This window comes from Melanotaenia boesemani, chromosome 21 (assembly GCF_017639745.1).
Source record: "Melanotaenia boesemani isolate fMelBoe1 chromosome 21, fMelBoe1.pri, whole genome shotgun sequence".
NCBI lineage: Eukaryota > Metazoa > Chordata > Actinopteri > Atheriniformes > Melanotaeniidae > Melanotaenia > Melanotaenia boesemani.
Genome location: NC_055702.1, coordinates 1,036,179 through 1,058,719, shown reverse-complemented (window position 1 = coordinate 1,058,719; position 22,541 = coordinate 1,036,179). Strand labels below are relative to the sequence as shown.

Sequence of the window (22,541 nt, the reverse complement as noted above, 5' to 3'; positions counted from 1 at the left end):
TAACGTCTGTGGACTCTGACCGTTGCTGGTTTAACGTTTGTGGACTCTGACCGCTGCTGGTTTAACGTCTGTGGACTGTGACCGCTGCTGGTTTAACGTTTGTGGACCCTGACCGCTGTTGGTTTAACGTCTTTGGACTCTGACCGCTGCTGGTTTAACGTTTGTGGACTCTGACCGCTGCTGGTTTAACATTTGTGGACCCTGACCGCTGCTGGTTTGATGTATGTGGACCCTGACCGCTGCTGGTTTGACGTCTGTGGACTCTGACCGCTGCTGGTTTAACATTTGTGGACCCTGATCGCTGCTGGTTTAACGTCTGTGGACTCTGACCGCTGCTGGTTTAACGTTTGTGGACCCTGATCGCTGCTGGTTTAACGTCTGTGGACTCTGACTGCTGCTGGTTTAACGTCTGTGGAATCTGACCGCTGCTGGTTTAACATCTGTGGACTCTGACCGCTGCTGGTTTTGCTTTTGTGGACCCTGACGGCTGCTGGTTTAACGTTTGTGTACCCTGACCGCTGCTGGTTTAACGTCTGTGGACCCTGACCGCTGCTGGTTTAACGTATGTGGACCCTGACCGCTGCTGGTTTGACGTATGTGGACCCTGACCGCTGCTGGTTTAACGTTTGTGGACCCTGACCGCTGCTGGTTTAACTTTTGTGGACTCTGACCACTGCTGGTTTAACGTCTGTGGACCCTGACCGCTGCTGGTTTGACGTATGTGGACCCTGACCGCTGCTGGTTTGACGTTTGTGGACCCTGACTGCTGCTGGTTTAACGTATGTGGACCCTGACCGCTGCTGGTTTGATGTATGTGGACCCTGACCGCTGCTGGTTTGACGTCTGTGGACTCTGACCGCTGCTGGTTTGACGTCTGTGAACTCCTACCGCTGCTGGTTTGACGTCTGTGGACCCTGACCGCTGCTGGTTTAACGTTTGTGGATCCTGACCGCTGCTGGTTTAACGTCTGTGGAGCCTGACTGCTGCTGGTTTAATGTATGTGGACCCTGATCGCCGCGCGCTGGTTTGACGTCTGTGGACTCTGACCGCTGCTGGTTTAACGTTTGTGGACTCTGACCGCTGCTGGTTTAATGTTTGTGGGCTCTGACTGCTGCTGGTTTAACGTCTGTGGACCCTGACCGCTGCTGGTTTAATGTATGTGGACCCTGTCCGCTGCTGGTTTGACGTCTGTGGACCCTGACCGCTGCTGGTTTAACGTTTGTTGACCCTGACAGCTGCTGGTTTCACGTTTGTGGACCCTGATCGCTGCCGGTTTAACGTTTGTGGACTCTGACCGCTGCTGGTTTAACGTATGTGGACCCTGACCGCTGCTGGTTTAACGTCTGTGGACCCTGACGGCTGCTGGTTTGACGTCTGTGGACTCTGACCGCTGCTGGTTTAACGTATGTGGACCCTGACAGCTGCTGGTTTGACGTCTGTGGACCCTGACGGCTGCTGGTTTGACGTCTGTGGACTCTGACCGCTGCTGGTTTAACGTATGTGGACCCTGACAGCTGCTGGTTTGACGTCTGTGGACTCTGACCGCTGCTGGTTTAACGTATGTGGACCCTGACCGCTGCTTATTTGACGTCTGTGGACTCTGACCGCTGCTGGTTTAATGTATGTGGACTCTGACCGCTGCTGGTTTAACGTCTGTGGACCCTGACCGCTGCTGGATTGACGTCTGTGGACTCTGACCGCTGCTGGTTTAACGTTTGTGGACCCTGACCGCTGCTGGTTTAACGTTTGTGGACTCTGACCGCTGCTGGTTTAACATTTGTGGACTCTGACCGCTGCTGGTTTAAGATTTGTGGACTCTGACTGCTGCTGGTTTAACGTTTGTGGACTCTGACCGCTGCTGGTTTAACATTTGTGGACTCTGACCGTTGCTGGTTTAAACTTTGTGGACTCTGACCGCTGCTGGTTTAACGTTTCTGGACTCTGACCGCTGCTGGTTTAACGTCTGTGGACTCTGACCGTTGCTGGTTTAACGTTTGTGGACCCTGACCGCTGCTGGTTTAACGTTTGTGGACCCTGACCGCTGCTGGTTTGATGTATGTGGACCCTGACCGCTGCTGGTTTAACATTTGTGGACTCTGACCGCTGCTGGTTTAACGTCTGTGAACTCTGACCGCTGCTGGTTTAACGTTTGTGGACTCTGACCGCTGCTGGTTTAACGTTTGTGGACCCTGACTGCTGCTGGTTAAACGTCTGTGGACTCTGACCGCTGCTGGTTTAACGTTTGTGGACCCTGACCGCTGCTAGTTTGACGTCTGTAGACTCTGGCCGCTGCTGGTTTAACGTTTGTGGACTCTGACCGCTGCTGGTTTAACGTTTGTGGACCCTGACCGCTGCTAGTTTGACGTCTGTAGACTCTGGCCGCTGCTGGTTTAACGTCTGTGGACCCTGACCGCTTCTGGTTTAACGTTTGTGGACTCTGACCGCTGCTGGTTTAACGTTTGTGGACCCTGACCGCTGCTAGTTTGACGTCTGTAGACTCTGGCTGCTGCTGGTTTAACGTCTGTGGACCCTGACCGCTTCTGGTTTAACGTATGTGGACCCAGACCGCTGCTGGTTTGACGTCTGTGGACTCTGACCGCTGCTGGTTTAACGTCTGTGGACTCTGACCGCTGCTGGTTTAACTTTTGTGGACTCTGACCGCTGCTGGTTTAACGTCTGTGGACCCTGACCGCTGCTGGTTTAACGTCTGTGGACTCTGACCGCTCCTGGTGTAACGTTTGTGGACTCTGACCGCTGCTGGGTTGACGTCTGTGGACTCCTACCGCTGCTGTTTCACGTCTGTGGACCCTGACCGCTGCTGGTTTGATGTATGTGGACCCTGACCACTGCTGGTTTAACATCTGTGGACCCTGACCGCTGCTAGTTTAACGTCTGTCGACTCTGACCGCTGCTGGTTTAACGTTTGTGGACTCTGACCGCTGCTGGTTTAACGTTTGTGGACCCTGACCGCTGCTGGTTTAAAGCGTCTAACCGCTGCTGGTTTAACGTATGTGGACTCTGACCGCTGCTGGTTTAATATCTGTGGACCCTGACCGCTGCTGGTTTAACGTCTGTGGACCCTGACTGCTGCTGGTTAAACGTCTGTGGACTCTGACCGCTGCTGGTTTAACGTATGTGGACCCTGACCGCTGCTGGTTTGACGTCTGTAGACCCAGACCGCTGCTGGTTTGACGTCTGTGGACTCTGACCGCTGCTGGTTTAACGTTTGTGGACTCTGACCGCTGCTGGTTTAACGTTTGTGGACTCTGACCGCTGCTGGTTTAACATTTGTGGACTCTGACCGCTGCTGGTTTAACGTCCGTGGACTCTGACCGCTGCTGGTTTAAAGTTTGTGGACCCTGACCGCTGCTGGTTTAACGTTTGTGGACCCTGACCGCTGCTGGTTTAACGTTTGTGGACCCTGACCGCTGCTGGTTTAACGTTTGTGGACCCTGACCGCTGCTGGTTTGATGTATGTGGACCCTGACCGCTGCTGGTTTAACATTTGTGGACTCTGACCGCTGCTGGTTTAACGTCTGTGAACTCTGACCGCTGCTGGTTTAACGTTTGTGGACCCTGACTGCTGCTGGTTAAACGTCTGTGGACTCTGACCGCTCCTGGTTTAACGTTTGTGGACTCTGACCGCTGCTGGTTTTTCTTTTGTGGACTCTGACCGCTGCTGGTTTAACGTTTCTGGACTCTGACCGCTGCTGGTTTAACGTCTGTGGACTCTGACCGCTGCTGGTTTAACGTTTGTGGACCCTGACCGCTGCTGGTTTAACGTTTGTGGACCCTGACCGCTGCTGGTTTGATGTATGTGGACCCTGACCGCTGCTGGTTTAACATTTGTGGACTCTGACCGCTGCTGGTTTAACGTCTGTGAACTCTGACCGCTGCTGGTTTAACGTTTGTGGACTCTGACCGCTGCTGGTTTAACGTTTGTGGACCCTGACTGCTGCTGGTTTAACGTTTGTGGACTCTGACCGCTCCTGGTTTAATGTATGTGGACTCTGACCGCTGCTGGTTTAACGTCTGTGGACCCTGACCGCTGCTGGATTGACGTCTGTGGACTCTGACCGCTGCTGGTTTAACGTTTGTGGACTCTGACCGCTGCTGGTTTAACGTTTGTGGACTCTGACCGCTGCTGGTTTAAGATTTGTGGACTCTGACTGCTGCTGGTTTAACGTTTGTGGACTCTGACCGCTGCTGGTTTAACATTTGTGGACTCTGACCGTTGCTGGTTTAAACTTTGTGGACTCTGACCGCTGCTGGTTTAACGTCTGTGGACTCTGACCGCTGCTGGTTTAACGTTTGTGGACCCTGACCGCTGCTGGTTTAACGTTTGTGGACCCTGACCGCTGCTGGTTTGATGTATGTGGACCCTGACCGCTGCTGGTTTAACATTTGTGGACTCTGACCGCTGCTGGTTTAACGTTTGTGGACCCTGACCGCTGCTGGTTTGATGTATGTGGACCCTGACAGCTGCTGGTTTGACGTCTGTGGACTCTGACCGCTGCTGGTTTAACGTATGTGGACCCTGACCGCTGCTTATTTGACGTCTGTGGACTCTGACCGCTGCTGGTTTAATGTATGTGGACTCTGACCGCTGCTGGTTTAACGTCTGTGGACCCTGACCGCTGCTGGATTGACGTCTGTGGACTCTGACCGCTGCTGGTTTAACGTTTGTGGACTCTGACCGCTGCTGGTTTAACGTTTGTGGACTCTGACCGTTGCTGGTTTAAACTTTGTGGACTCTGACCGCTGCTGGTTTAACGTTTCTGGACTCTGACCGCTGCTGGTTTAACGTCTGTGGACTCTGACCGCTGCTGGTTTGACGTCTGTGGACTCCGACCGCTGCTGTTTCACGTCTGTGGACCCTGACCGCTGCTGGTTTGATGTATGTGGACCCTGACCGCTGCTGGTTTAACATCTGTGGACCCTGACCACTGCTGGTTTAACGTCTGTGGACTCTGACCGCTGCTGGTTTAACGTTTGTGGACTCTGACCGCTGCTGGTTTAACGTTTGTGGACCCTGACCGCTGCTGGTTTAAAGCCTCTAACCGCTGCTGGTTTAACGTATGTGGACTCTGACCGCTGCTGGTTTAATATCTGTGGACCCTGACCGCTGCTGGTTTAACGTCTGTGGACTCTGACCGCTGCTGGTTTAACGTTTGTGGACCCTGATCGCTGCTGGTTTAACGTCTGTGGACTCTGACTGCTGCTGGTTTAACGTCTGTGGAATCTGACCGCTGCTGGTTTAACATCTGTGGACTCTGACCGCTGCTGGTTTTACTTTTGTGGACCCTGACGGCTGCTGGTTTAACGTTTCTGTACCCTGACCGCTGCTGGTTTAACGTCTGTGGACCCTGACCGCTGCTGGTTTAACGTATGTGGACCCTGACCGCTGCTGGTTTGACGTATGTGGACCCTGACCGCTGCTGGTTTGACGTATGTGGACCATGACCGCTGCTGGTTTAACGTTTGTGGACCCTGACTGCTGCTGGTTTAACGTATGTGGACCCTGACCGCTGCTGGTTTGATGTATGTGGACCCTGACCGCTGCTGGTTTGACGTCTGTGGACTCTGACCGCTGCTGGTTTGACGTCTGTGAACTCCTACCGCTGCTGGTTTGACGTCTGTGGACCCTGACCGCTGCTGGTTTAACGTATGTGGATCCTGACCGCTGCTGGTTTAACGTCTGTGGAGCCTGACTGCTGCTGGTTTAATGTATGTGGACCCTGATCGCCGCGCGCTGGTTTGACGTCTGTGGACTCTGACCGCTGCTGGTTTAACGTTTGTGGACTCTGACCGCTGCTGGTTTAACGTTTGTGGGCTCTGTCTGCTGCTGGTTTAACGTCTGTGGACCCTGACCGCTGCTGGTTTAATGTATGTGGACCCTGTCCGCTGCTGGTTTGACGTCTGTGGACCCTGACAGCTGCTGGTTTCACGTTTGTGGACCCTGATCGCTGCCAGTTTAACGTTTGTGGACTCTGACCGCTGCTGGTTTAACGTATGTGGACCCTGACCGCTGCTGGTTTAACGTCTGTGGACCCTGACGGCTGCTGGTTTGACGTCTGTGGACTCTGACCGCTGCTGGTTTAACGTATGTGGACCCTGACAGCTGCTGGTTTGACGTCTGTGGACTCTGACCGCTGCTGGTTTAACGTATGTGGACCCTGACCGCTGCTTATTTGACGTCTGTGGACTCTGACCGCTGCTGGTTTAATGTATGTGGACTCTGACCGCTGCTGGTTTAACGTCTGTGGACCCTGACCGCTGCTGGATTGACGTCTGTGGACTCTGACCGCTGCTGGTTTAATGTAAGTGGACTCTGACCGCTGCTGGTTTAACGTCTGTGGACTCTGACCGCTGCTGGTGTAACGTTTGTGGACTCTGACCGCTGCTGGTTTAATGTTTGTGGACCCTGACCTCTGCTGGTTTAAAGTCTGTGGACTCTGACCGCTGCTGGTTTATCGTTTGTGGACCCTGATCGCCGGTCGTTGGGACGTTGCGGGATGACAAAATGTTGCTCCATGTCTCTCCTGGACTGACGGAGCCCAGTAAGCCTCCTCTCACAGGAATGTGCCGTCACTGAGATGATCTGGCGCGCCTGCAGCCCAGTGTCTGAGTTTCTGTTGCCACGGTTACCAACTAGCGTTTAGTAACCCTAACCCGCAATAATTTACAACAATAAGGCTATTTGACTGGCACGTCTATCATAGGTGTCCATTATCACTTTTTGTTGGACTCCTTCCAGCCAATCAGAATCAAATATTCACCCAGACCATGGTATAAATGGAGGATATATGGAGGATGTATGGAGTATATATGGAAGATGTATGGAGGATGTATAGAAGATATATATGGAGGATGTATGACGGCTGTATGGAGTATATATGGAGGATGTATGGAGGCTGCATGGAGTAAATATGGAGGCTGTTTGGAGTATATATGGAGGATGTATGGAGTGTATATGGAGGCTGTATGGACTATATATGGAGGTTGTATGGAGGATGTATGGAGGCTGCATGGAGGATGTATGGAGGCTGTATGGACGATATATGGAGGCTGTATGGAGGATGTATGGAGGCTGTATGTAGGATGTATGGAGTCTGTATGGAGGATATATGGAGGATGTATGGAGTGTATATGGAGAATGTATGGAGGCTGTATGGCGGATGTATGGAGGCTGTATGGAGTATGTATGGAGTGTATATGGAGGACGTATGGCGTATATATGGAGGATGTATGGAGGCTGTATGGAGTATATATGGAGGATGTATGGAGTATATATGGAGTATGTATGAAGGATATATGGAGGATGTATGCAGGCTGTATGGAGGATATATGGAGGATGTATGGAGGATATATGGAGGATGTATGGAGGATATATGGAGGATGTATGGAGTATATATGGAGTACATATGGAGGATATATGGAGGATGTATGGAGGCTGTATGGAGGAAGTATGGAGGATGTATAGAGTATATATGGAGGATGTATGCGGGCTGTATGGAGGATGTATGGAGGATATATGGCGTACATATGGAGGATGTATGGAGGACTTATGGGGGCTGTATGGAGGATATATAGAGGATGTAAGGAGTATATATGGAGTACATATCAAGGATGTATGGAGGATGTATGGAGTATATATGGCGTATATATGGAGGATGTATGGGGGCTGTATGGAGTATATATGGCGTATATATGGAGGATGTATGGGGGCTGTATGGAGGATATATGGAGGATGTATGGAGGATATATGGCGTATATATGGAGGATGTATGGGGGCTGTATGGAGGATATATGGAGGATGTATGGAGTATATATGGAGTATATATCGAGGATGTATGGAGGATGTATGGAGTATATATGGCGTAAATATGGAGGATGTATGGAGTATATATGGCGTATATATGGAGGATGTATGGAGGCTGTATGGAGGATGTATGGAGGCTGCATGGAGTGTATATGGAGTATATATGGAGGATGTATGGAGTATATATGGAGGATGTATGGAGTATGTATGGAGGATATATGGAGTATATATGGAGGATGTATGGAGGATGTATGGAGGCTGTATGGAGGATGTATGGAGGCTGCATGGAGTGTATATGGAGTATATATGGAGGATGTATGGAGGATGTATGGAGGCTGTATGGAGGATGTATGGAGGCTGCATGGAGTGTATATGGAGTATATATGGAGGATGTATGGAGTATATATGGAGGATGTATGGAGGATGTATGGAGGATATATGGAGTATATATGGAGGATGTATTGAGGATATATGGAGTATATATGGAGGATGTAAGGAGGATGTATGGAGTATATATGGCGTATATATGGAGGATGTATGGAGGATGTATGGAGGCTGTATGGAGGATGTATGGAGGCTGCATGGAGCGTATATGGAGTGTATATGGAGGATGTATGGAGTATATATGGAGGATGTATGGAGGATGTATGGAGGATATTTGGTTCAAGATGGCGCCGCGGATGGCTGCCTCGATTTGTTGGTGCGCTCTGTTTTGTCTTGTTTTGTTTGTAAACACCGTTTTTTGTTTCGGTTCGCGGCTCTCTTACACTACAGAAGAACTCCTGAACATTCGGGAAAGAACTCCACGGGGTTTGTTTCCCGAGTTTCTGGCTCCTACAGCAGTTTTAGTGGACTTTTTAGTCAAAGGTGCCCTCACCTTAACTTTACGCCGACGCAGGGGGAAACGAGGTGGCGCGCTCGTGCGCCTTCGCCAGCGAGGAAGACGCACGCCGCTACCTGGAATATTTCTCTCTAATGTGCGCTCACTGGGCAATAAAATGGACGAGCTTCATCTTCTGCTGAGGAGAAACAAGGACTTTCGTTCATCCTCTGTTTTGTGCTTCACCGAGTCATGGCTGTGTGGGAACATCCCGGACTCCGCGCTACAGCTGGATGGATTCCAGCTTCACCGAGCGGACCGTGATACGCGGCTCTCTGGCAAAACAAAGGGTGGAGGTATTTGTTTCTACACCAATGCTGGCTGGTGCAACGACGTAACAGTGATACAACGGCACTGTTCTCCCCTCCTGGAAACTTTTATTATCAACTGCAAACCATTCTACTCCCCACGTGAGTTTGCCTCCTTCATTCTGGTCGGTGTTTACATTCCGCCGGAGTGCAACGTGCAGGACGCACAGCGCGCACTCGCCGACCAGATACTGGAAGTGGAGCGGACCAACCCGGACTCTTTGGTTATTGTCCTCGGGGACTTCAACAAAGGCAAACTCAGTCAGGAATTGCCTAAATACAAACAGTTTATTAAATGTGCTACCAGGGAGGGGAACATTCTCGATCACTGTTACACTACCGTCAGTAACGCATATCACGCCGTCAGCCGCGCTGCACTGGGACACTCCGACCACAACATGGTCCACCTGATTCCTGCCTACAGACAGAAACTAAAACTTTCTAAACCTGTGGTGAGGACATCAAAGAAGTGGTCTAGTGAAGCTGCAGAAGACTTAAAGGCGTGTCTGGACTGCACTGACTGGGATGTCTTCAGGGCTGCTTCCACCAGTCTGGATGAGTACACAGAAGCTGTAACCTCATACATCAGCTTCTGTGAGGACTGCTGTGTACCAACACGCACCTGGGTGACTTATAATAATGACAAGCCCTGGTTCACATCCAGACTGGGACAGTTGAGGTCTGAAAAGGAAAAGGCTTTCAAAAGTGGCAACAGAGCAGAGTACATAGAGGCCAAGTACAGGTTCAGCAGGGCGGTGAGGAATGCTAAACAGCTGTACTCAAAGAAACTCCAACATCAGTTCTCCTCTAACGACTCTGCTTCTGTCTGGAGGGGGCTCAGGCAGATCACCAACTACAAGCCAAGAGCTCCCCCCGCTGCTAACGATCGACGTCTTGCCAACAACCTCAACGACTTCTACTGCCGCTTTGAAGACCACCTGGACAGCTCTCACACCTCCCCCCACCACACCTCACACCGGCTCCAGCCTACCAGCCCCTCCCCCACCACCACAATAGAGGCTGTACACCTCTCACCATTACAGTGCCCCCTCCCCACATCCCCCCCAACATCACCTCTCTCTGTCCTTGAAAGAGATGTAAATAGGCTCTTCAAGAGACAGAACCCCCGCAAAGCTGCTGGGCCAGACTCCGTGTCTCCAGCCTGCCTGAAGCACTGTGCAGACCAGCTGTCTCCTCTGTTCACGGACATCTTCAACATCTCACTGGAGACATGCCATGTACCAGCATGTTTCAAGGCATCCACTATCATCCCAGTCCCCAAGAAACCAGGACCCACAGGACTGAATGACTACAGACCCGTCGCCCTGACCTCTGTGGTCATGAAATCCTTTGAGCGCCTGGTTCTGTCCCACCTCAAATCCATCACGGACTCACTCCTGGACCCCCTACAGTTTGCCTACAGAGCCAACAGGTCTGTAGACGATGCTGTAAATCTGGCCACTCACTTCATCCTCCAGCACCTGGACTCTGCAGGATCCTACGTCAGGATCCTGTTTGTGGATTTCAGCTCCGCATTTAACACGATCGTCCCGGCTCGTCTGCAGGACAAGCTTTCACAACTCAACGTGCCCGACACCACTTGCAGGTGGATCACAGACTTCCTGTCGGACAGGAAGCAGCGCGTGAGACTGGGAAGCCACACTTCGGACTCCAGGACGATCAGCACCGGCTCCCCGCAAGGCTGTGTTCTTTCTCCCCTGCTCTTCTCTCTGTACACGAACAGCTGCACCTCCAGTCACCAGTCTGTCAAGCTCCTGAAGTTTGCAGATGACACCACCCTCATTGGACTCATCTCTGGTGGGGATGAGTCTGCTTATAGATGGGAGATTGACCGTCTGATGGCTTGGTGCAGCGAGAACAGCCTGGAGCTCAATGCTTCCAAAACAGTAGAGATGATTACGGACTTCAGGAAGAGCACAGCCCCCCCCCTCCCCTGTCATCCTGCGTGGCTCCCCAGTGGACACTGTGGAGTCCTTCCGCTTCCTGGGCACCATCATCTCCCAGGACCTCAGATGGGAGCTGAACATCAGCTCCCTCATCAAGAAGGCTCAGCAGAGGATGTACTTCCTGAGGCAGCTGAAGAAGTTCAATCTACCACGGACAATGCTGGTCCACTTCTACACTGCCATCGTGGAGTCCATCCTCACCTCCTCCATCACCGTCTGGTACGCTGCTTCCTCTGCCAAGGACAGGTGCAGACTGCAGCGTATCATACGTTCTGCAGAAAAGGTGATTGGCTGCAGCCTTCCTTCTCTCCCAGAACTCTACTCCTCCAGAACCCTGAGGAGAGCAGGGAGGATAGCAGCTGACCCCTCCCACCCTGGACACCATCTGTTTGATCCTCTCCCCTCTGGCCGGAGGCTGCGGTCTATCAGAACCAGAACCTCCCGCCACAAAAACAGTTTCTTCCCCTCTGCCATCAGGCTTTGGAACTCACCTAAAGACTTACCTGACTGACAACGCATTAACACACTCCCCCTTCATTGGTCACTTCAATTTGTACATTTTTATTTTTATACTACAGACTGCACATTTCATTTAATGTAAATACACTACTTTACTCTTATTTATTTTTATGTACATAATTTTTATTTCCACTCTTATATAGTTTTTCAGTCTTAATGTTATATGTTCAGTTGGCTTGTTCATATCTTTATGGTTCATATTTATCTATTTATATGTAGGCACCGTCAAATCACAACAAATTCCTTGTAATGAAAGTTACTTGGCAATAAATCTGATTCTGATTCTGATTCTGATTCTGATATATGGAGTATATATGGAGGATGTATTGAGGATATATGGAGTATATGTGGAGGATGTAAGGAGGATGTATGGAGTATATATGGAGTATATATCAAGGATGTATGGAGGATGTATGTATGGAGGATATATGGAGGACGATCACACACACAGCTGTGTTGTACTGTGTGTTAGGTGACAGTCGGTCATGTACCTCTTATGGTACAGATGTAATACACACAGCAGTCCTGCTGTCAGTCATGGCTGTTGCGACGGTAACAGTAAATAGAAAACAGAGCATGAAATCAGAGCATTTGTATGTCCTTCATATTGTTTTTTCTCTTTAACTGACCTTTAGTATCATGATATTGTGACTTTATTTTTTTACCAATTAAAACTGTTTCATGTGTGTTTTTAAATTAGTTTCACACAAATAAAAGGAAAGCATAAAAAACAACAGAAACTAAATGAACATCTTCATAAGATCATATTCAGTAGATTACACCAATATGTTCATACAGTCAGAAACATTTCCATTAACTTTACATTAAGATGTTTTTGTTTCATTGGTATTTTGTTTTTCAGAGTCCATGAAAATGCAGAATATTTTCTCCATGTTGCAGCTTCTTGCCATCAGGAGTTGTTAATCTCTTTCTATCACAAGCTAATTTTAGAGCGTTTCCTCGTCCTGAAGGACCGACAGCAGCTACTGTTTCTGCAGAAACCTGATGCTACAGCTTCCAGGAAGCAGTCGGATCCCTCACAGTTAGCATTGTTCTCTCTGCAGCTGCAGTTTGACCTCTTTTCCCTCCTGAGGTGTCTTTAACTGCAAAGTTGTGCTTAATGACTTCCAATGAGATCGACATCCTGCTAAATTTCAGCATCACATGAAGACAGTTGTGAAGTCGGTCTGTTTTTACTTTAGTGCCGTTTCCACCAATTGGTCGGGTCGGGGCAGTTTGAGACAGATTTTTTTGTGTTTCCACATTCGAAAACTGGAGAGGGTACCCGAACACCAGACCCGTCACTGTCTACTGTCTACTCTCTCACTGTCTACTTCCTGGAAATATTCTGTGGTTTACCTGAGGTGGGGTTATAATCTGAGGGGGGGTCACGTAGAACATTATAAAGGTGTAGTGGTTCTGTCTGCGGAGGGAGGCTGTGGACCACCTTGGGTGGAGCTCCAGCATCGTCCAGGCTTGACTTGGCTTAAAACACCTGGTTTTCACCAGGTCCAGCGAGGAAGGAGGCTTTAACAACCAGCTGTTCTCATAATGACTTACATATTTAATCTGTTAATTTTCTACTTTTTATGAACATGTTTCAGGTAATATGGAAGTTTGGGGCTGGTTGTGGAGAAGAGCTTAAATTAGCTTCATCCTGCTCCTTTTCTCACGTTGGCTTCATGAGGTTGACGTGTCTTGCCCAATGTTGTGATTTGGACTATTGGACGACCCGCTCTACTACCTGAGCCACTGCTGCCTCAACCCCAACCAGCTGTTCTTGTTTTAGTTTGAGGGTCCCTCAGCAACATTAAACCCTCAGAGAAACCTTCAGACATGAAGGCAAACTCCTGCAGCTGAAACCTGAGCGGGAACTGAGGGGAGTTCTGGTGATCCCTGAAGCCTCTGGCTGCTCCAGTTTCGGGTTGGGACAGCATGTCCTGCAGCCTCTTTAATAACTGACCTGTCTTTAGCAGGAAAACCTCTAAGCAATGTTTCCAGCTGCTAAAAATACCAGCAGCAGGCTGCAAGCGCGCGGCTGTCCTCTCAGGTGACATTTCACCCTGCAGCACTGGCCCACTGCAGACCCTCCTCCTCCCTCCTCAGTCTGAGCGCGCTCAGACGAAGCCGGCTGAGACTCAGAGATTCCTGGAGCTTCTCTTCATCTTCTCTGTGGTGATGCCATCCTCTGCGGTCTTCTCTCGGTTCTGAAGGTGTTGTACTTTCTGCACCACCCACCTTGTTTCCGACCTTCATGCACAGAGAGCTGGAGGATCTGGCAACCTCAGCGCAACACCGGTACCACCACACCAGAACCCCCAGGGTCCGCTGCTGTCACCGCTCCTACCCCCACCATGTGAACTGGACGTGGAGCTCCTCCTTTGAGACGGCTCTCCTACGGACGCTCTGCAGAACCTTCTCCTGAGGAACCAATGTTCCCCTGAGGAACCAACGCTCCAGATTCTTTCTGAACCTGTCAGATCTCCCCCGTTGGGTCAGACAGAACCACATTCCTGAAACAGTTTTCCATCCCTGAACTGATCCAGACTTGTTTTCCTGATCCGTGTAAATAAAGTTTGAAAATGCGGGATTTGCTTCCCGCCCCGGTGAGGCTGCAGAGAGAGCGCCTGGCCAGCCTGCCCTCTCCTCCCACCGCCTCCCTCTCCTTCCCCATCACCTCCTTCTCCATCCAGACCTCCAAGAAGTTCCCATTCTTCCACGTGGTGAAGTGCTGCAGGTACAGGTGCAGGATGTTTTCCTGGGAAAGCTGGAAGTCTGAACGTTCCCAGCATATTCTGCTGTGTTCTTGTGTTTGCAGATACGAAGCGGAGAATGCCTTCTTCTCCAGCCTGAAGCTCAACGACTTCAACATCATCGACACGCTGGGAGTCGGAGGATTTGGACGCGTTGAGCTGGTAGGATTTAACCAGGAGAAAGATCTGAGTTGGACCAGTTTAAAACCAGTTTCAGACTGGTTTTATTCATAGAAAAACACAGAAAGCAGATGCATTGTGTGTGTGTGTGGGTGTGTGTGTGTATGTACGTGTGTGTTCAGTTATTTCCAGTATTTTTCCAGTAGAGTGGTGCAGGTAACTGGAAACCAGTCCTCGTGATCCAGACGGAGCTGGACTTTGGACTTTGACGTCATCCAGGCAGCAGCTTCGGTTTCTCAGACTTCTGACCGATGATCAGTTCTCCGTCTTCTTTGATCCGACAGATTGATTGAGTGGAAATTGGGGTGGGATGGGGGGTCAGGAGTCGGGTTTCTCTGGGTGGAAAGTAGTAAAGGTTGAAAGGGAAACCCTGCAGAGGGTTTGCCCAAAACAGGAAGGAATCCCTGCTCAGGGTCTCCCACCGCTCATCTGGAGGTATTTTTAGAGCTTAATCAGAACGTAACTCTGGTTTGACCTCTGACCTCCAGTCTGACCTGAACAGGGCGCAGATGACCCAGTTTCCAGATCATCACCAGAACCTGGAGATTTGCCGCAGTGTCTCATTCTCCTCCAATAAATCACCATTTCTGCTCTGCTGGTCCTCTGAAGATTTCCTGCAGTTTAAAGAGAAACTTAAAAAGTTCTGGAATAAATGACCCGAAATGTTGAGACACATTTCCTCCAGAATCCAGAGACGTCCTAAAGGTTTTCAGTCCTATTAAATTTACCTGACTCACTAAACCTTCTATTGTCTGAAGGAAAACAGGAAGGCCCCTGGCTCCTGAAGACTTGAGGCTCCTGAAGGCTTGAGGCTCCTGAAGACTTGAGGTTCCTGAAGGCTTGAGGCTCCTGAAGGCTTGAGGTTCCTGAAGACTTGAGGCTCCTGAAGGCTTGAGGCTCCTGAAGACTTGAGGCTCCTGAAGGCTTGAGGCTCCTGAAGACTTGAGGCTCCTGAAGACTTGAGGCTCCTGAAGACTTGAGGCTTCTGAAGACTTGAGGCTCCTGAAGGCTTGAGGCTCCTGAAGACTTGAGGCTCCTGAAGACTTGAGGCTCCTGAAGGCTTGAGGCTCCTGAAGACTTGAGGCTCCTGAAGACTTGAGGCTCCTGAAGACTTGAGGCTCCTGAAGACTTGAGGCTCCTGAAGGCTTGAGGCTCCTGAAGACTTGAGGCTCCTGAAGGCTTGAGGCTCCTGAAGACTTGAGGCTCTTGAAGGCTTGAGGCTCCTGAAGACTTGAGGCTCCTGAAGACTTGAGGCTCCTGAAGACTTGAGGCTTCTGAAGACTTGAGGCTCTTGAAGGCTTGAGGCTCCTGAAGGCTTGAGGCTCCTGAAGACTTGAGGCTCCTGAAGACTTGAGGCTCCTGAAGGCTTGAGGCTCCTGAAGACTTGAGGCTCCTGAAGACTTGAGGCTCCTGAAGGCTTGAGGCTCCTGAAGGCTTGAGGCTCCTGAAGACTTGAGGCTCCTGAAGGCTTGAGGCTCCTGAAGACTTGAGGCTCCTGAAGGCTTGAGGCTCCTGAAGACTTGAGGCTCCTGAAGACTTGAGGCTCCTGAAGACTTGAGGCTCCTGAAGGCTTGAGGCTCCTGAAGACTTGAGGCTCCTGAAGACTTGAGGCTCCTGAAGAGGATCCAGAGGCCCTTCTGTCAGTTGTGAGAAGCCAGTTAGCTTAGCTTAGCTCTGACCGAAGGGAAATGTTTGTGGTTAGTTTGAAACTGAAGGAAATTTTCCTGAAAGATTCTCAGACGAAGAGGAAGTAATTTTAAGTAATTCACCTTCCCAGCAGCTGCAGCATCTACCAGTCCAGACTGGATCAGACCAGAACCTGGAACCAGCCCAGCTTAATGGAACCAGTTAAAGATGACGAATGATTTGTGATAAACTGACTGAGCTTTACGACAAGCTCTGACTTTCAGGGAGAAACAGAAACCTTGCACATCATAGCAAGAGATGTTTGCTGGTGGAAAGCTCCAAACGAATGTCCTGACGGAGGAAACGCGTCCAGCTGCTGGTGGCGGCGTCTCCAACATGTCCAAGCTCAGATAACGTGAAGAGTCGGTCCAGGAATAGAGGATTGTGTCATGTTCTATAAGCAGCAGGATGTTTACAGCCTGAATGCTGACGTTGATCCTGAGAAGGGCAAACAGCTGCTTCCCTGTGCTACAGCTTAGAGGAATGAGGACTAACTATGTTTACCAGCTGACTGGGCTTGTTGTTGCCATGGTTACCAGCTCTGTCTGTCTCTGTTCAGGTACAGCTGAAGAGCGAAGAGGCAAAGACGTTCGCCATGAAGATCCTGAAGAAGCGATACATTGTGGACACGAGGCAACAGGAGCACATTCGCTCCGAGAAGCACATCATGACCGAGGCCCACTCCGACTTCATCGTCAGGTCAGAACCTCCATCTTTGGACCCGTCCCACCTTGCAGAATTCTCTGTGAGGTTTCATCAGTTCTTCAGGTTAATCCAGTTCTGTTGAAGGGTGGGCTTCTGTTGTTTTGGTTCAGGCTGTACCGGACCTTCAAGGACAGTAAATATCTCTACATGTTGATGGAGGCATGTCTGGGTGGAGAGCTGTGGACCATACTGAGGGACAGGTACACCTCTAACACACCTGTAAACACCTGTTCTTGTACCAGCAGGTAGAACTGCCTCAGTTCTGAGGCTGGTGATAAAATGTTGATGTTGATCATTGATACTGAATCAAGTTTTTAACCCTTTAACTGTCTCCTCAATGGCTTGGCATCAGGGGTGGAGCTAGTCAGTGGCACTGACAACTCTGAAATCTGATTGGACACCCCAGATGAGTCACAAGTGGATGTAGGAGGAGGATAGAAACATCTTTCCAGACTTGCATGGAAATTTAGTGCCTGTGCGACTACAACTACTAATGTTATGTAAGACTGTTAACTTGATGTTAGCATGAAGCTACATAGCAGTGCTAATCTAGTACTATGCTAGCACTAGATTAGTTTAAAGCTAATGTGGGGAAACCAGGTCATATTTAGTTTTAAATGAGTATATTAAGGGACGACACAGCAACTCACTTCATCAAGATTTTCACACTGGAGCTGAAAATAAACTATAAAGATTCTCAAAGAGAAGCTCAGTGTCCACATTACTTAGTGCTGACTAAGCTAGTGCTACATGATCCAGTATCATTTAAACAGGAGGCTAGCAAGGCTGCTAGCTGGTTTTAAAGTAGAGAAACGTGTGGATAGATTCTGGAACCAGTCTGGTTTCTAGATGAAGATATAAGAATGAAGGGGAAGGACACAAATCAGGTGGAGACAGATCCAAGACCCAGTATCATCAGCCCCACAGCCCCCACCGTGGAGCTAGCTTTATCAGGATCCAGTCTACCACCACCACCAGACACTAGACCAGAACTGATCCTGGTTAGAAGTCGCATCCTGACGAGGATGAAATTGTCTGAAATTCTTCAGGAAACTGTCCGTCTGTGTTTCAGAGGTTCGTTTGAAGACTCAACCACCAGGTTCTATACGGGCTGCGTGGTCGAAGCCTTTGCCTACCTTCACGCCAAAGGCATCATCTACAGAGACCTGAAACCTGAAAACCTCATCCTGGACAGCCAAGGATACGCCAAGCTGGTACCCAACTGCATCTTCAGGATGAAGCTAGGATGACGTGAAGGACGGTGATTTCTCATGGTCAGTTCTGTACCTTCCAGGTGGACTTTGGCTTTGCAAAGAAGATCGGCTTCTGTAAGAAGACATGGACGTTCTGCGGGACGCCGGAGTACGTCGCTCCGGAGATCATCCTGAACAAGGGTCACGACGTCTCTGCAGACTACTGGTCGCTGGGCGTCCTGATGTACGAGCTGCTGACTGGCAGGTGAGGACCAAACAGATGGTGCCGTCCTGGTACGGAGGAACAAAAGGGCCAAAAATAAAGATAAATACATAAATATAAATGAGCCTAAATAAACCACATAACAGGCTAAAAAATTCTATGTAAAAATTTAATCGTTTGTCCATTTAGTAATTCATAAAATGTGAAATAATTTTATATATATATTTTTAATTGTTTTAATTTAATTTTGTATGAATACCCCTATTTATTCCATTTTCTATTTCATTTTAAGCTGTATTTATTTATTTGCGCTCTTTTTTTATCCATGTTTATTTCTTTATTTTTTGCTTTTCTTTGTCCCCCAAGTTATTTAGTTTTATATATATTGACCTTTTTTCATTCAGTTATATTTACTTGCAGTTTTCTTCCTCTGTTTATTTCTCCAAGCATATTTATTTCCTTTCTTTTTACATTTTTGTATTTGTATGCATTTTTGCCTTATTATGTAATTGACGGGGCGTATTATATATATATATATATATGTATATATATATATATATATATAGACAGTAAGCTCCTCCCTGAGCCACCACCTTATCGTGGTGGAGGAGTTTGTGCGTCCTGATGATCCTAGCAGCTATGTTGTCGGGGCTCATGCCCCTGGTAGGGTCACCCGTGGCAAACAGGTGTCTAGGGGAGGGACCAGACGAAGTGCGGCTCAAATCACCCCCATGATGAAGCAGGGACCAAGGTTTCCCTTGCCCGGATGTGGGTCACCGGGACCCCCCTCTGGACCACAACCCGGTCCACCAGAACCCAGTGCCCCGTGTCAACATTTCCAATCCTGTTACTATATTCCTCAATGACACCAGTTTCCATCACGTGGAAGGACAAACATACGGGAAAATATGCATTTAGCTACTTGGCAGTTATTTTATTTGGCTGATCACCGCACGTAGTAACATTCCCAACGATGTCTTCCAGGTCTCCGTGGTTTCCCAGTCATTTGGGAATATGACAAAAGAAATATCAATTTATGTCACCTTTGATCAATTATTTAATGGAAAAGATTTTGTGTAATTTATTGGCCTTTTAATTAATTTTTTAACTATTTTTATATTTCTGTATTTTTTTTATTTTGGCAGTTTCTGTCCTCCATATCCGGAAGACCCAAACGTCTTTCAGTCTTTGTTCAGCCTCTGTTTATGTCTCCAGTCCTCCTTTCTCAGGTCCAGATCCTATGAAGACCTACAACATCATCCTGAGAGGCATCGACATGATCGAGTTCCCCAAGAAGATCACGAAGAACGCCGCCAACCTCATCAAGAAGCTGTGCAGGTAGGAGGCACGTTGTATCCCGCTTCCCCGGCAGAGGTCAGATCTAACACCGTCTGTCCTCGTCCACAGAGATAATCCCTCGGAGAGACTCGGGAACCTGAAGAACGGAGTCAAAGACATCCAGAAGCACAAGTAAGACTCGTCCTCATCCTTCATCCACCAGCTGTTGTTTTCATTCAACCTGACGTGAAACTCGTGTGTTTCTGTGTTCAGGTGGTTCGAAGGTTTCAACTGGGAGGGTCTGAGGAAAGGAACTCTGACTCCGCCCATCATACCTGAGGTGAGAGTTCACCTGTTTACATCGACTCCTCTGAGATCACCAGCTTCCAGCATGGTCTGATGGTGGTCTGGTGGGGCTCTGGCGGTGGTCTGGGGGTGGTCTGGCGGGGGTCTGGCGGTGGTCTGGGGGTGGTCTGGTGGGGGTCTGGCGGGGGTCTGGGGGTGGTCTGGAGGTGGTCTGGCGGTGGTCTGGGGGTGGTCTGGGGGGGTCTGGCGGGGGTCTGGTGGTGGTCTGGTGGGAGTCTGGCGGTGGTTTGGCGGTGGTTTGGTGGGGGTTTGGGGGTGGTCTGGCGGTGGTCTGGTGGGGGTCTGGCGGCGGTCTGTTGGTGGTCTGGTGGTGGTCTGGCGGGGGTCTGGCGGTGGTTGGGTGGGAGTCTGGCGGTGGTCTGGTGGGGGTTTGGCGGCAGTCTGTTGGTGGTCTGGTGGGGCTCTGGTGGGGGTCTGGCGGCGGTCTGGTGGGACTCTGGTGGGGGTCTGGCTGCGGTCTGGCGGGGGTCTGGCATTTCCGGTATCTGTCAGCGGGTCCTTGCGACCATTGGACCACAGCTGCTCCCTTTTCTTTTTTATCTCAAACCTAAAGTGAACCTTCTTTGTTGTCGCCATGTTCATTCCAAACATCCAGAGGTTGTGTGGTTTGTAGAGCGCCTCCTGCTGGAACTTTGGTGGTCTGAATGTTTCCACGTGATGCATCGAGTTCTGTTGGGGTGTTTCTCTGGTGTCTGACTTCTTCTTCTGTCCAGGTCTCCTCTCCCATCGACACCAGTAACTTCGACAGTTTCCCTGAAGATGTGGACGAGCCGCCGCTAGACGACAACTCTGGATGGGATTACGACTTTTAGAACGTGACTGAGTGGAGACCTGGTGGAGACCAGCTGGATTGGATGGAGATGGACCAGAGTCCTCGGGATGGTGGCTCCAGTTCTGGAGATGGTACCAAACACCGGAAGGATGAAACAACCTGCGGGTTTCTGGAGACTTCTGCTGCATGTTTTCAACATCTATGAGCTCAGCTCTGCCGGATCTGTGCTTCCTGTCAGGAAAACCTGGAACTTCAGTGAACCAGAACCTGGAACTTTCCAGATGTTTCTCTATGTTTTCTCGTCTGTCCCCTTATGGCTGCAAAGCTTCTAGTCCTGAAGACACTGATGGACATCATCAGTCCTTCATCATCGTGTCTGTTATCTAACTCCAGTTTTACTGGAAGGAAGTCATTTTTTATCTCATTTTAAAAATAACTTTAAAATGAAAAAATATTTCAGTTTGTTTTCGTTTGTTTTTCAGCTGAAAATAAATTTTGATGATTTTTCTGGACAAATCAAAAATGACCAAAAAGATTTTAAGAGAAATAACATAAAACACAGAAGGCCAACAATGAGTTAGACCGAATTATTTGATTAAATATTATTATATCATGTAACGATTATTTATTATAGAATTATTTAATTAATGTTCCATAATTATTTATATTTCAGTTTTTGGAGGTGAAAATATGCAACAGACTGAAAACAAAAAACTTTTTCTGACCTTGTAAAATAAAATAAAAAAAAAAAATAAAATAGAAAATTAGTAAAAAGTGAAAATTCTTTTGCAGCTGGAAGCAAAAATATTTTCAAATAGCTTTTTCAAAGAGAATCGGAAAGTTTCTGATTTTTGTTTTGGAAAAAAGGCCTTTTGAAGATTTTAGATTTCAGTCTTTATTTTTTCTGATTCCCATCAGTCCAGCTAGAGATCAAGCTCCGCCCACATCCAGGTCATTGATGGTAAAGCCACGCCCACTAATTAACCTACTAACAGCTTGTGTTTCCAGCAGAGTAAAACATGGAGCTGCATCAGGTCCTCGCAGCTTCGTCAGATTTCTCTCAGAACTATCGAGATCTTCCACGTTTGACTTTTCTCCTATCGTCCCATAGCGTGTATGTTTTTGTTGTGCTTACCCACAATGCCGTGCACTGAACCCACAATGCACTTTGTTTTGTAATCCACTTCCTATAACCAAGACCTACATTTTTACAATATCCCAAAGGAAGCAACTTCCCCAACAAATGGAGCCGGATTAGAAGAAAAAAGCTGGACTGAACATGGACGCAGCAGCCATGCTCTGTACATTTTTAATTTCAGTTTGATCAGTGATGAAGAATCTTAAATCAGTCTGGCTGCAGTTGGTCAATGTGCCACTAGATGTCACTACAAACCACAGACTACACCTTTAACTCCAGACGGCCTCTCTGATCCTCTGCAGCTTTCATTTTCAGGCCGGGGAAGATGAACAGTCTGCAGCCACAAAGCCGGTGGAAAACAGCTGAGCTGATACAGACATTTAGCTTCTGTTTTACCCATAAAATGCTGACTCATGCGTTTCTTAAAATTTGTACCGATGCTGTATTTTGTGACCTTTAGTAAAAAGCAGTTGTTCTACTTTTGTATGAAGCCTTTGTACGAGCAGCTGTGATATTTTTGTAAAACGACCAGTGTTCTGAAATCTCAGCGCTGCATGACGAATGCATGGACCGTGTTCAGTTAGCATTAGCTTAGCACCAGGCCGCATCATGTGACTCCTTTATACCAGAAAGTTTTATGTTTCTATTTTAGTGATGAATCTTCCAGATTTATTTGTATATATTGCTCCAACGTATTTCTGTTGTTTACGGGTTACGATTAATATTAAGATCAGTATTATTAGTGGTTGCC

The 22,541-nt window shown here is 48.7% G+C and overlaps 1 protein-coding gene and 1 long non-coding RNA gene across 4 annotated transcripts in view; one reads left to right on the top strand and one right to left on the bottom strand.

Annotated features, from left to right (window-relative positions):
• The window catches only part of LOC121632602 (cGMP-dependent protein kinase 1-like), a 75,962-nt gene extending 54,627 nt beyond the window's left edge, over positions 1 to 21,335 (top strand). Inside the window, exons 1-10 of one of the 3 annotated variants that reach the window (XM_041974234.1) lie at positions 13,564 to 14,233; positions 14,315 to 14,411; positions 16,675 to 16,814; positions 16,931 to 17,020; positions 17,893 to 18,034; positions 18,115 to 18,278; positions 19,452 to 19,574; positions 19,644 to 19,706; positions 19,788 to 19,854; positions 20,594 to 21,326. In XM_041974234.1, coding sequence (XP_041830168.1) covers positions 14,079 to 14,233; positions 14,315 to 14,411; positions 16,675 to 16,814; positions 16,931 to 17,020; positions 17,893 to 18,034; positions 18,115 to 18,278; positions 19,452 to 19,574; positions 19,644 to 19,706; positions 19,788 to 19,854; positions 20,594 to 20,692 — 1,140 coding nt within the window. In that variant the 5' untranslated portion in view covers positions 13,564 to 14,078 and the 3' untranslated portion in view covers positions 20,693 to 21,326. Of the gene's footprint in view, positions 1 to 13,563; positions 14,234 to 14,314; positions 14,412 to 16,674; positions 16,815 to 16,930; positions 17,021 to 17,892; positions 18,035 to 18,114; positions 18,279 to 19,451; positions 19,575 to 19,643; positions 19,707 to 19,787; positions 19,855 to 20,593 lie in introns of those variants that run through there. The other 2 variants (XM_041974233.1, XM_041974235.1) reach the window with 2 other exon arrangements.
• On the bottom strand, positions 13,531 to 22,139 carry LOC121632604. The gene is made up of 3 exons (XR_006008931.1): positions 21,932 to 22,139; positions 17,459 to 17,465; positions 13,531 to 13,541 (listed from the first exon to the last, which is right to left on the bottom strand). It is a non-coding gene; the product is annotated as an uncharacterized LOC121632604 (long non-coding RNA).
• Between the last annotated feature and the right edge of the window lie 402 nt (positions 22,140 to 22,541).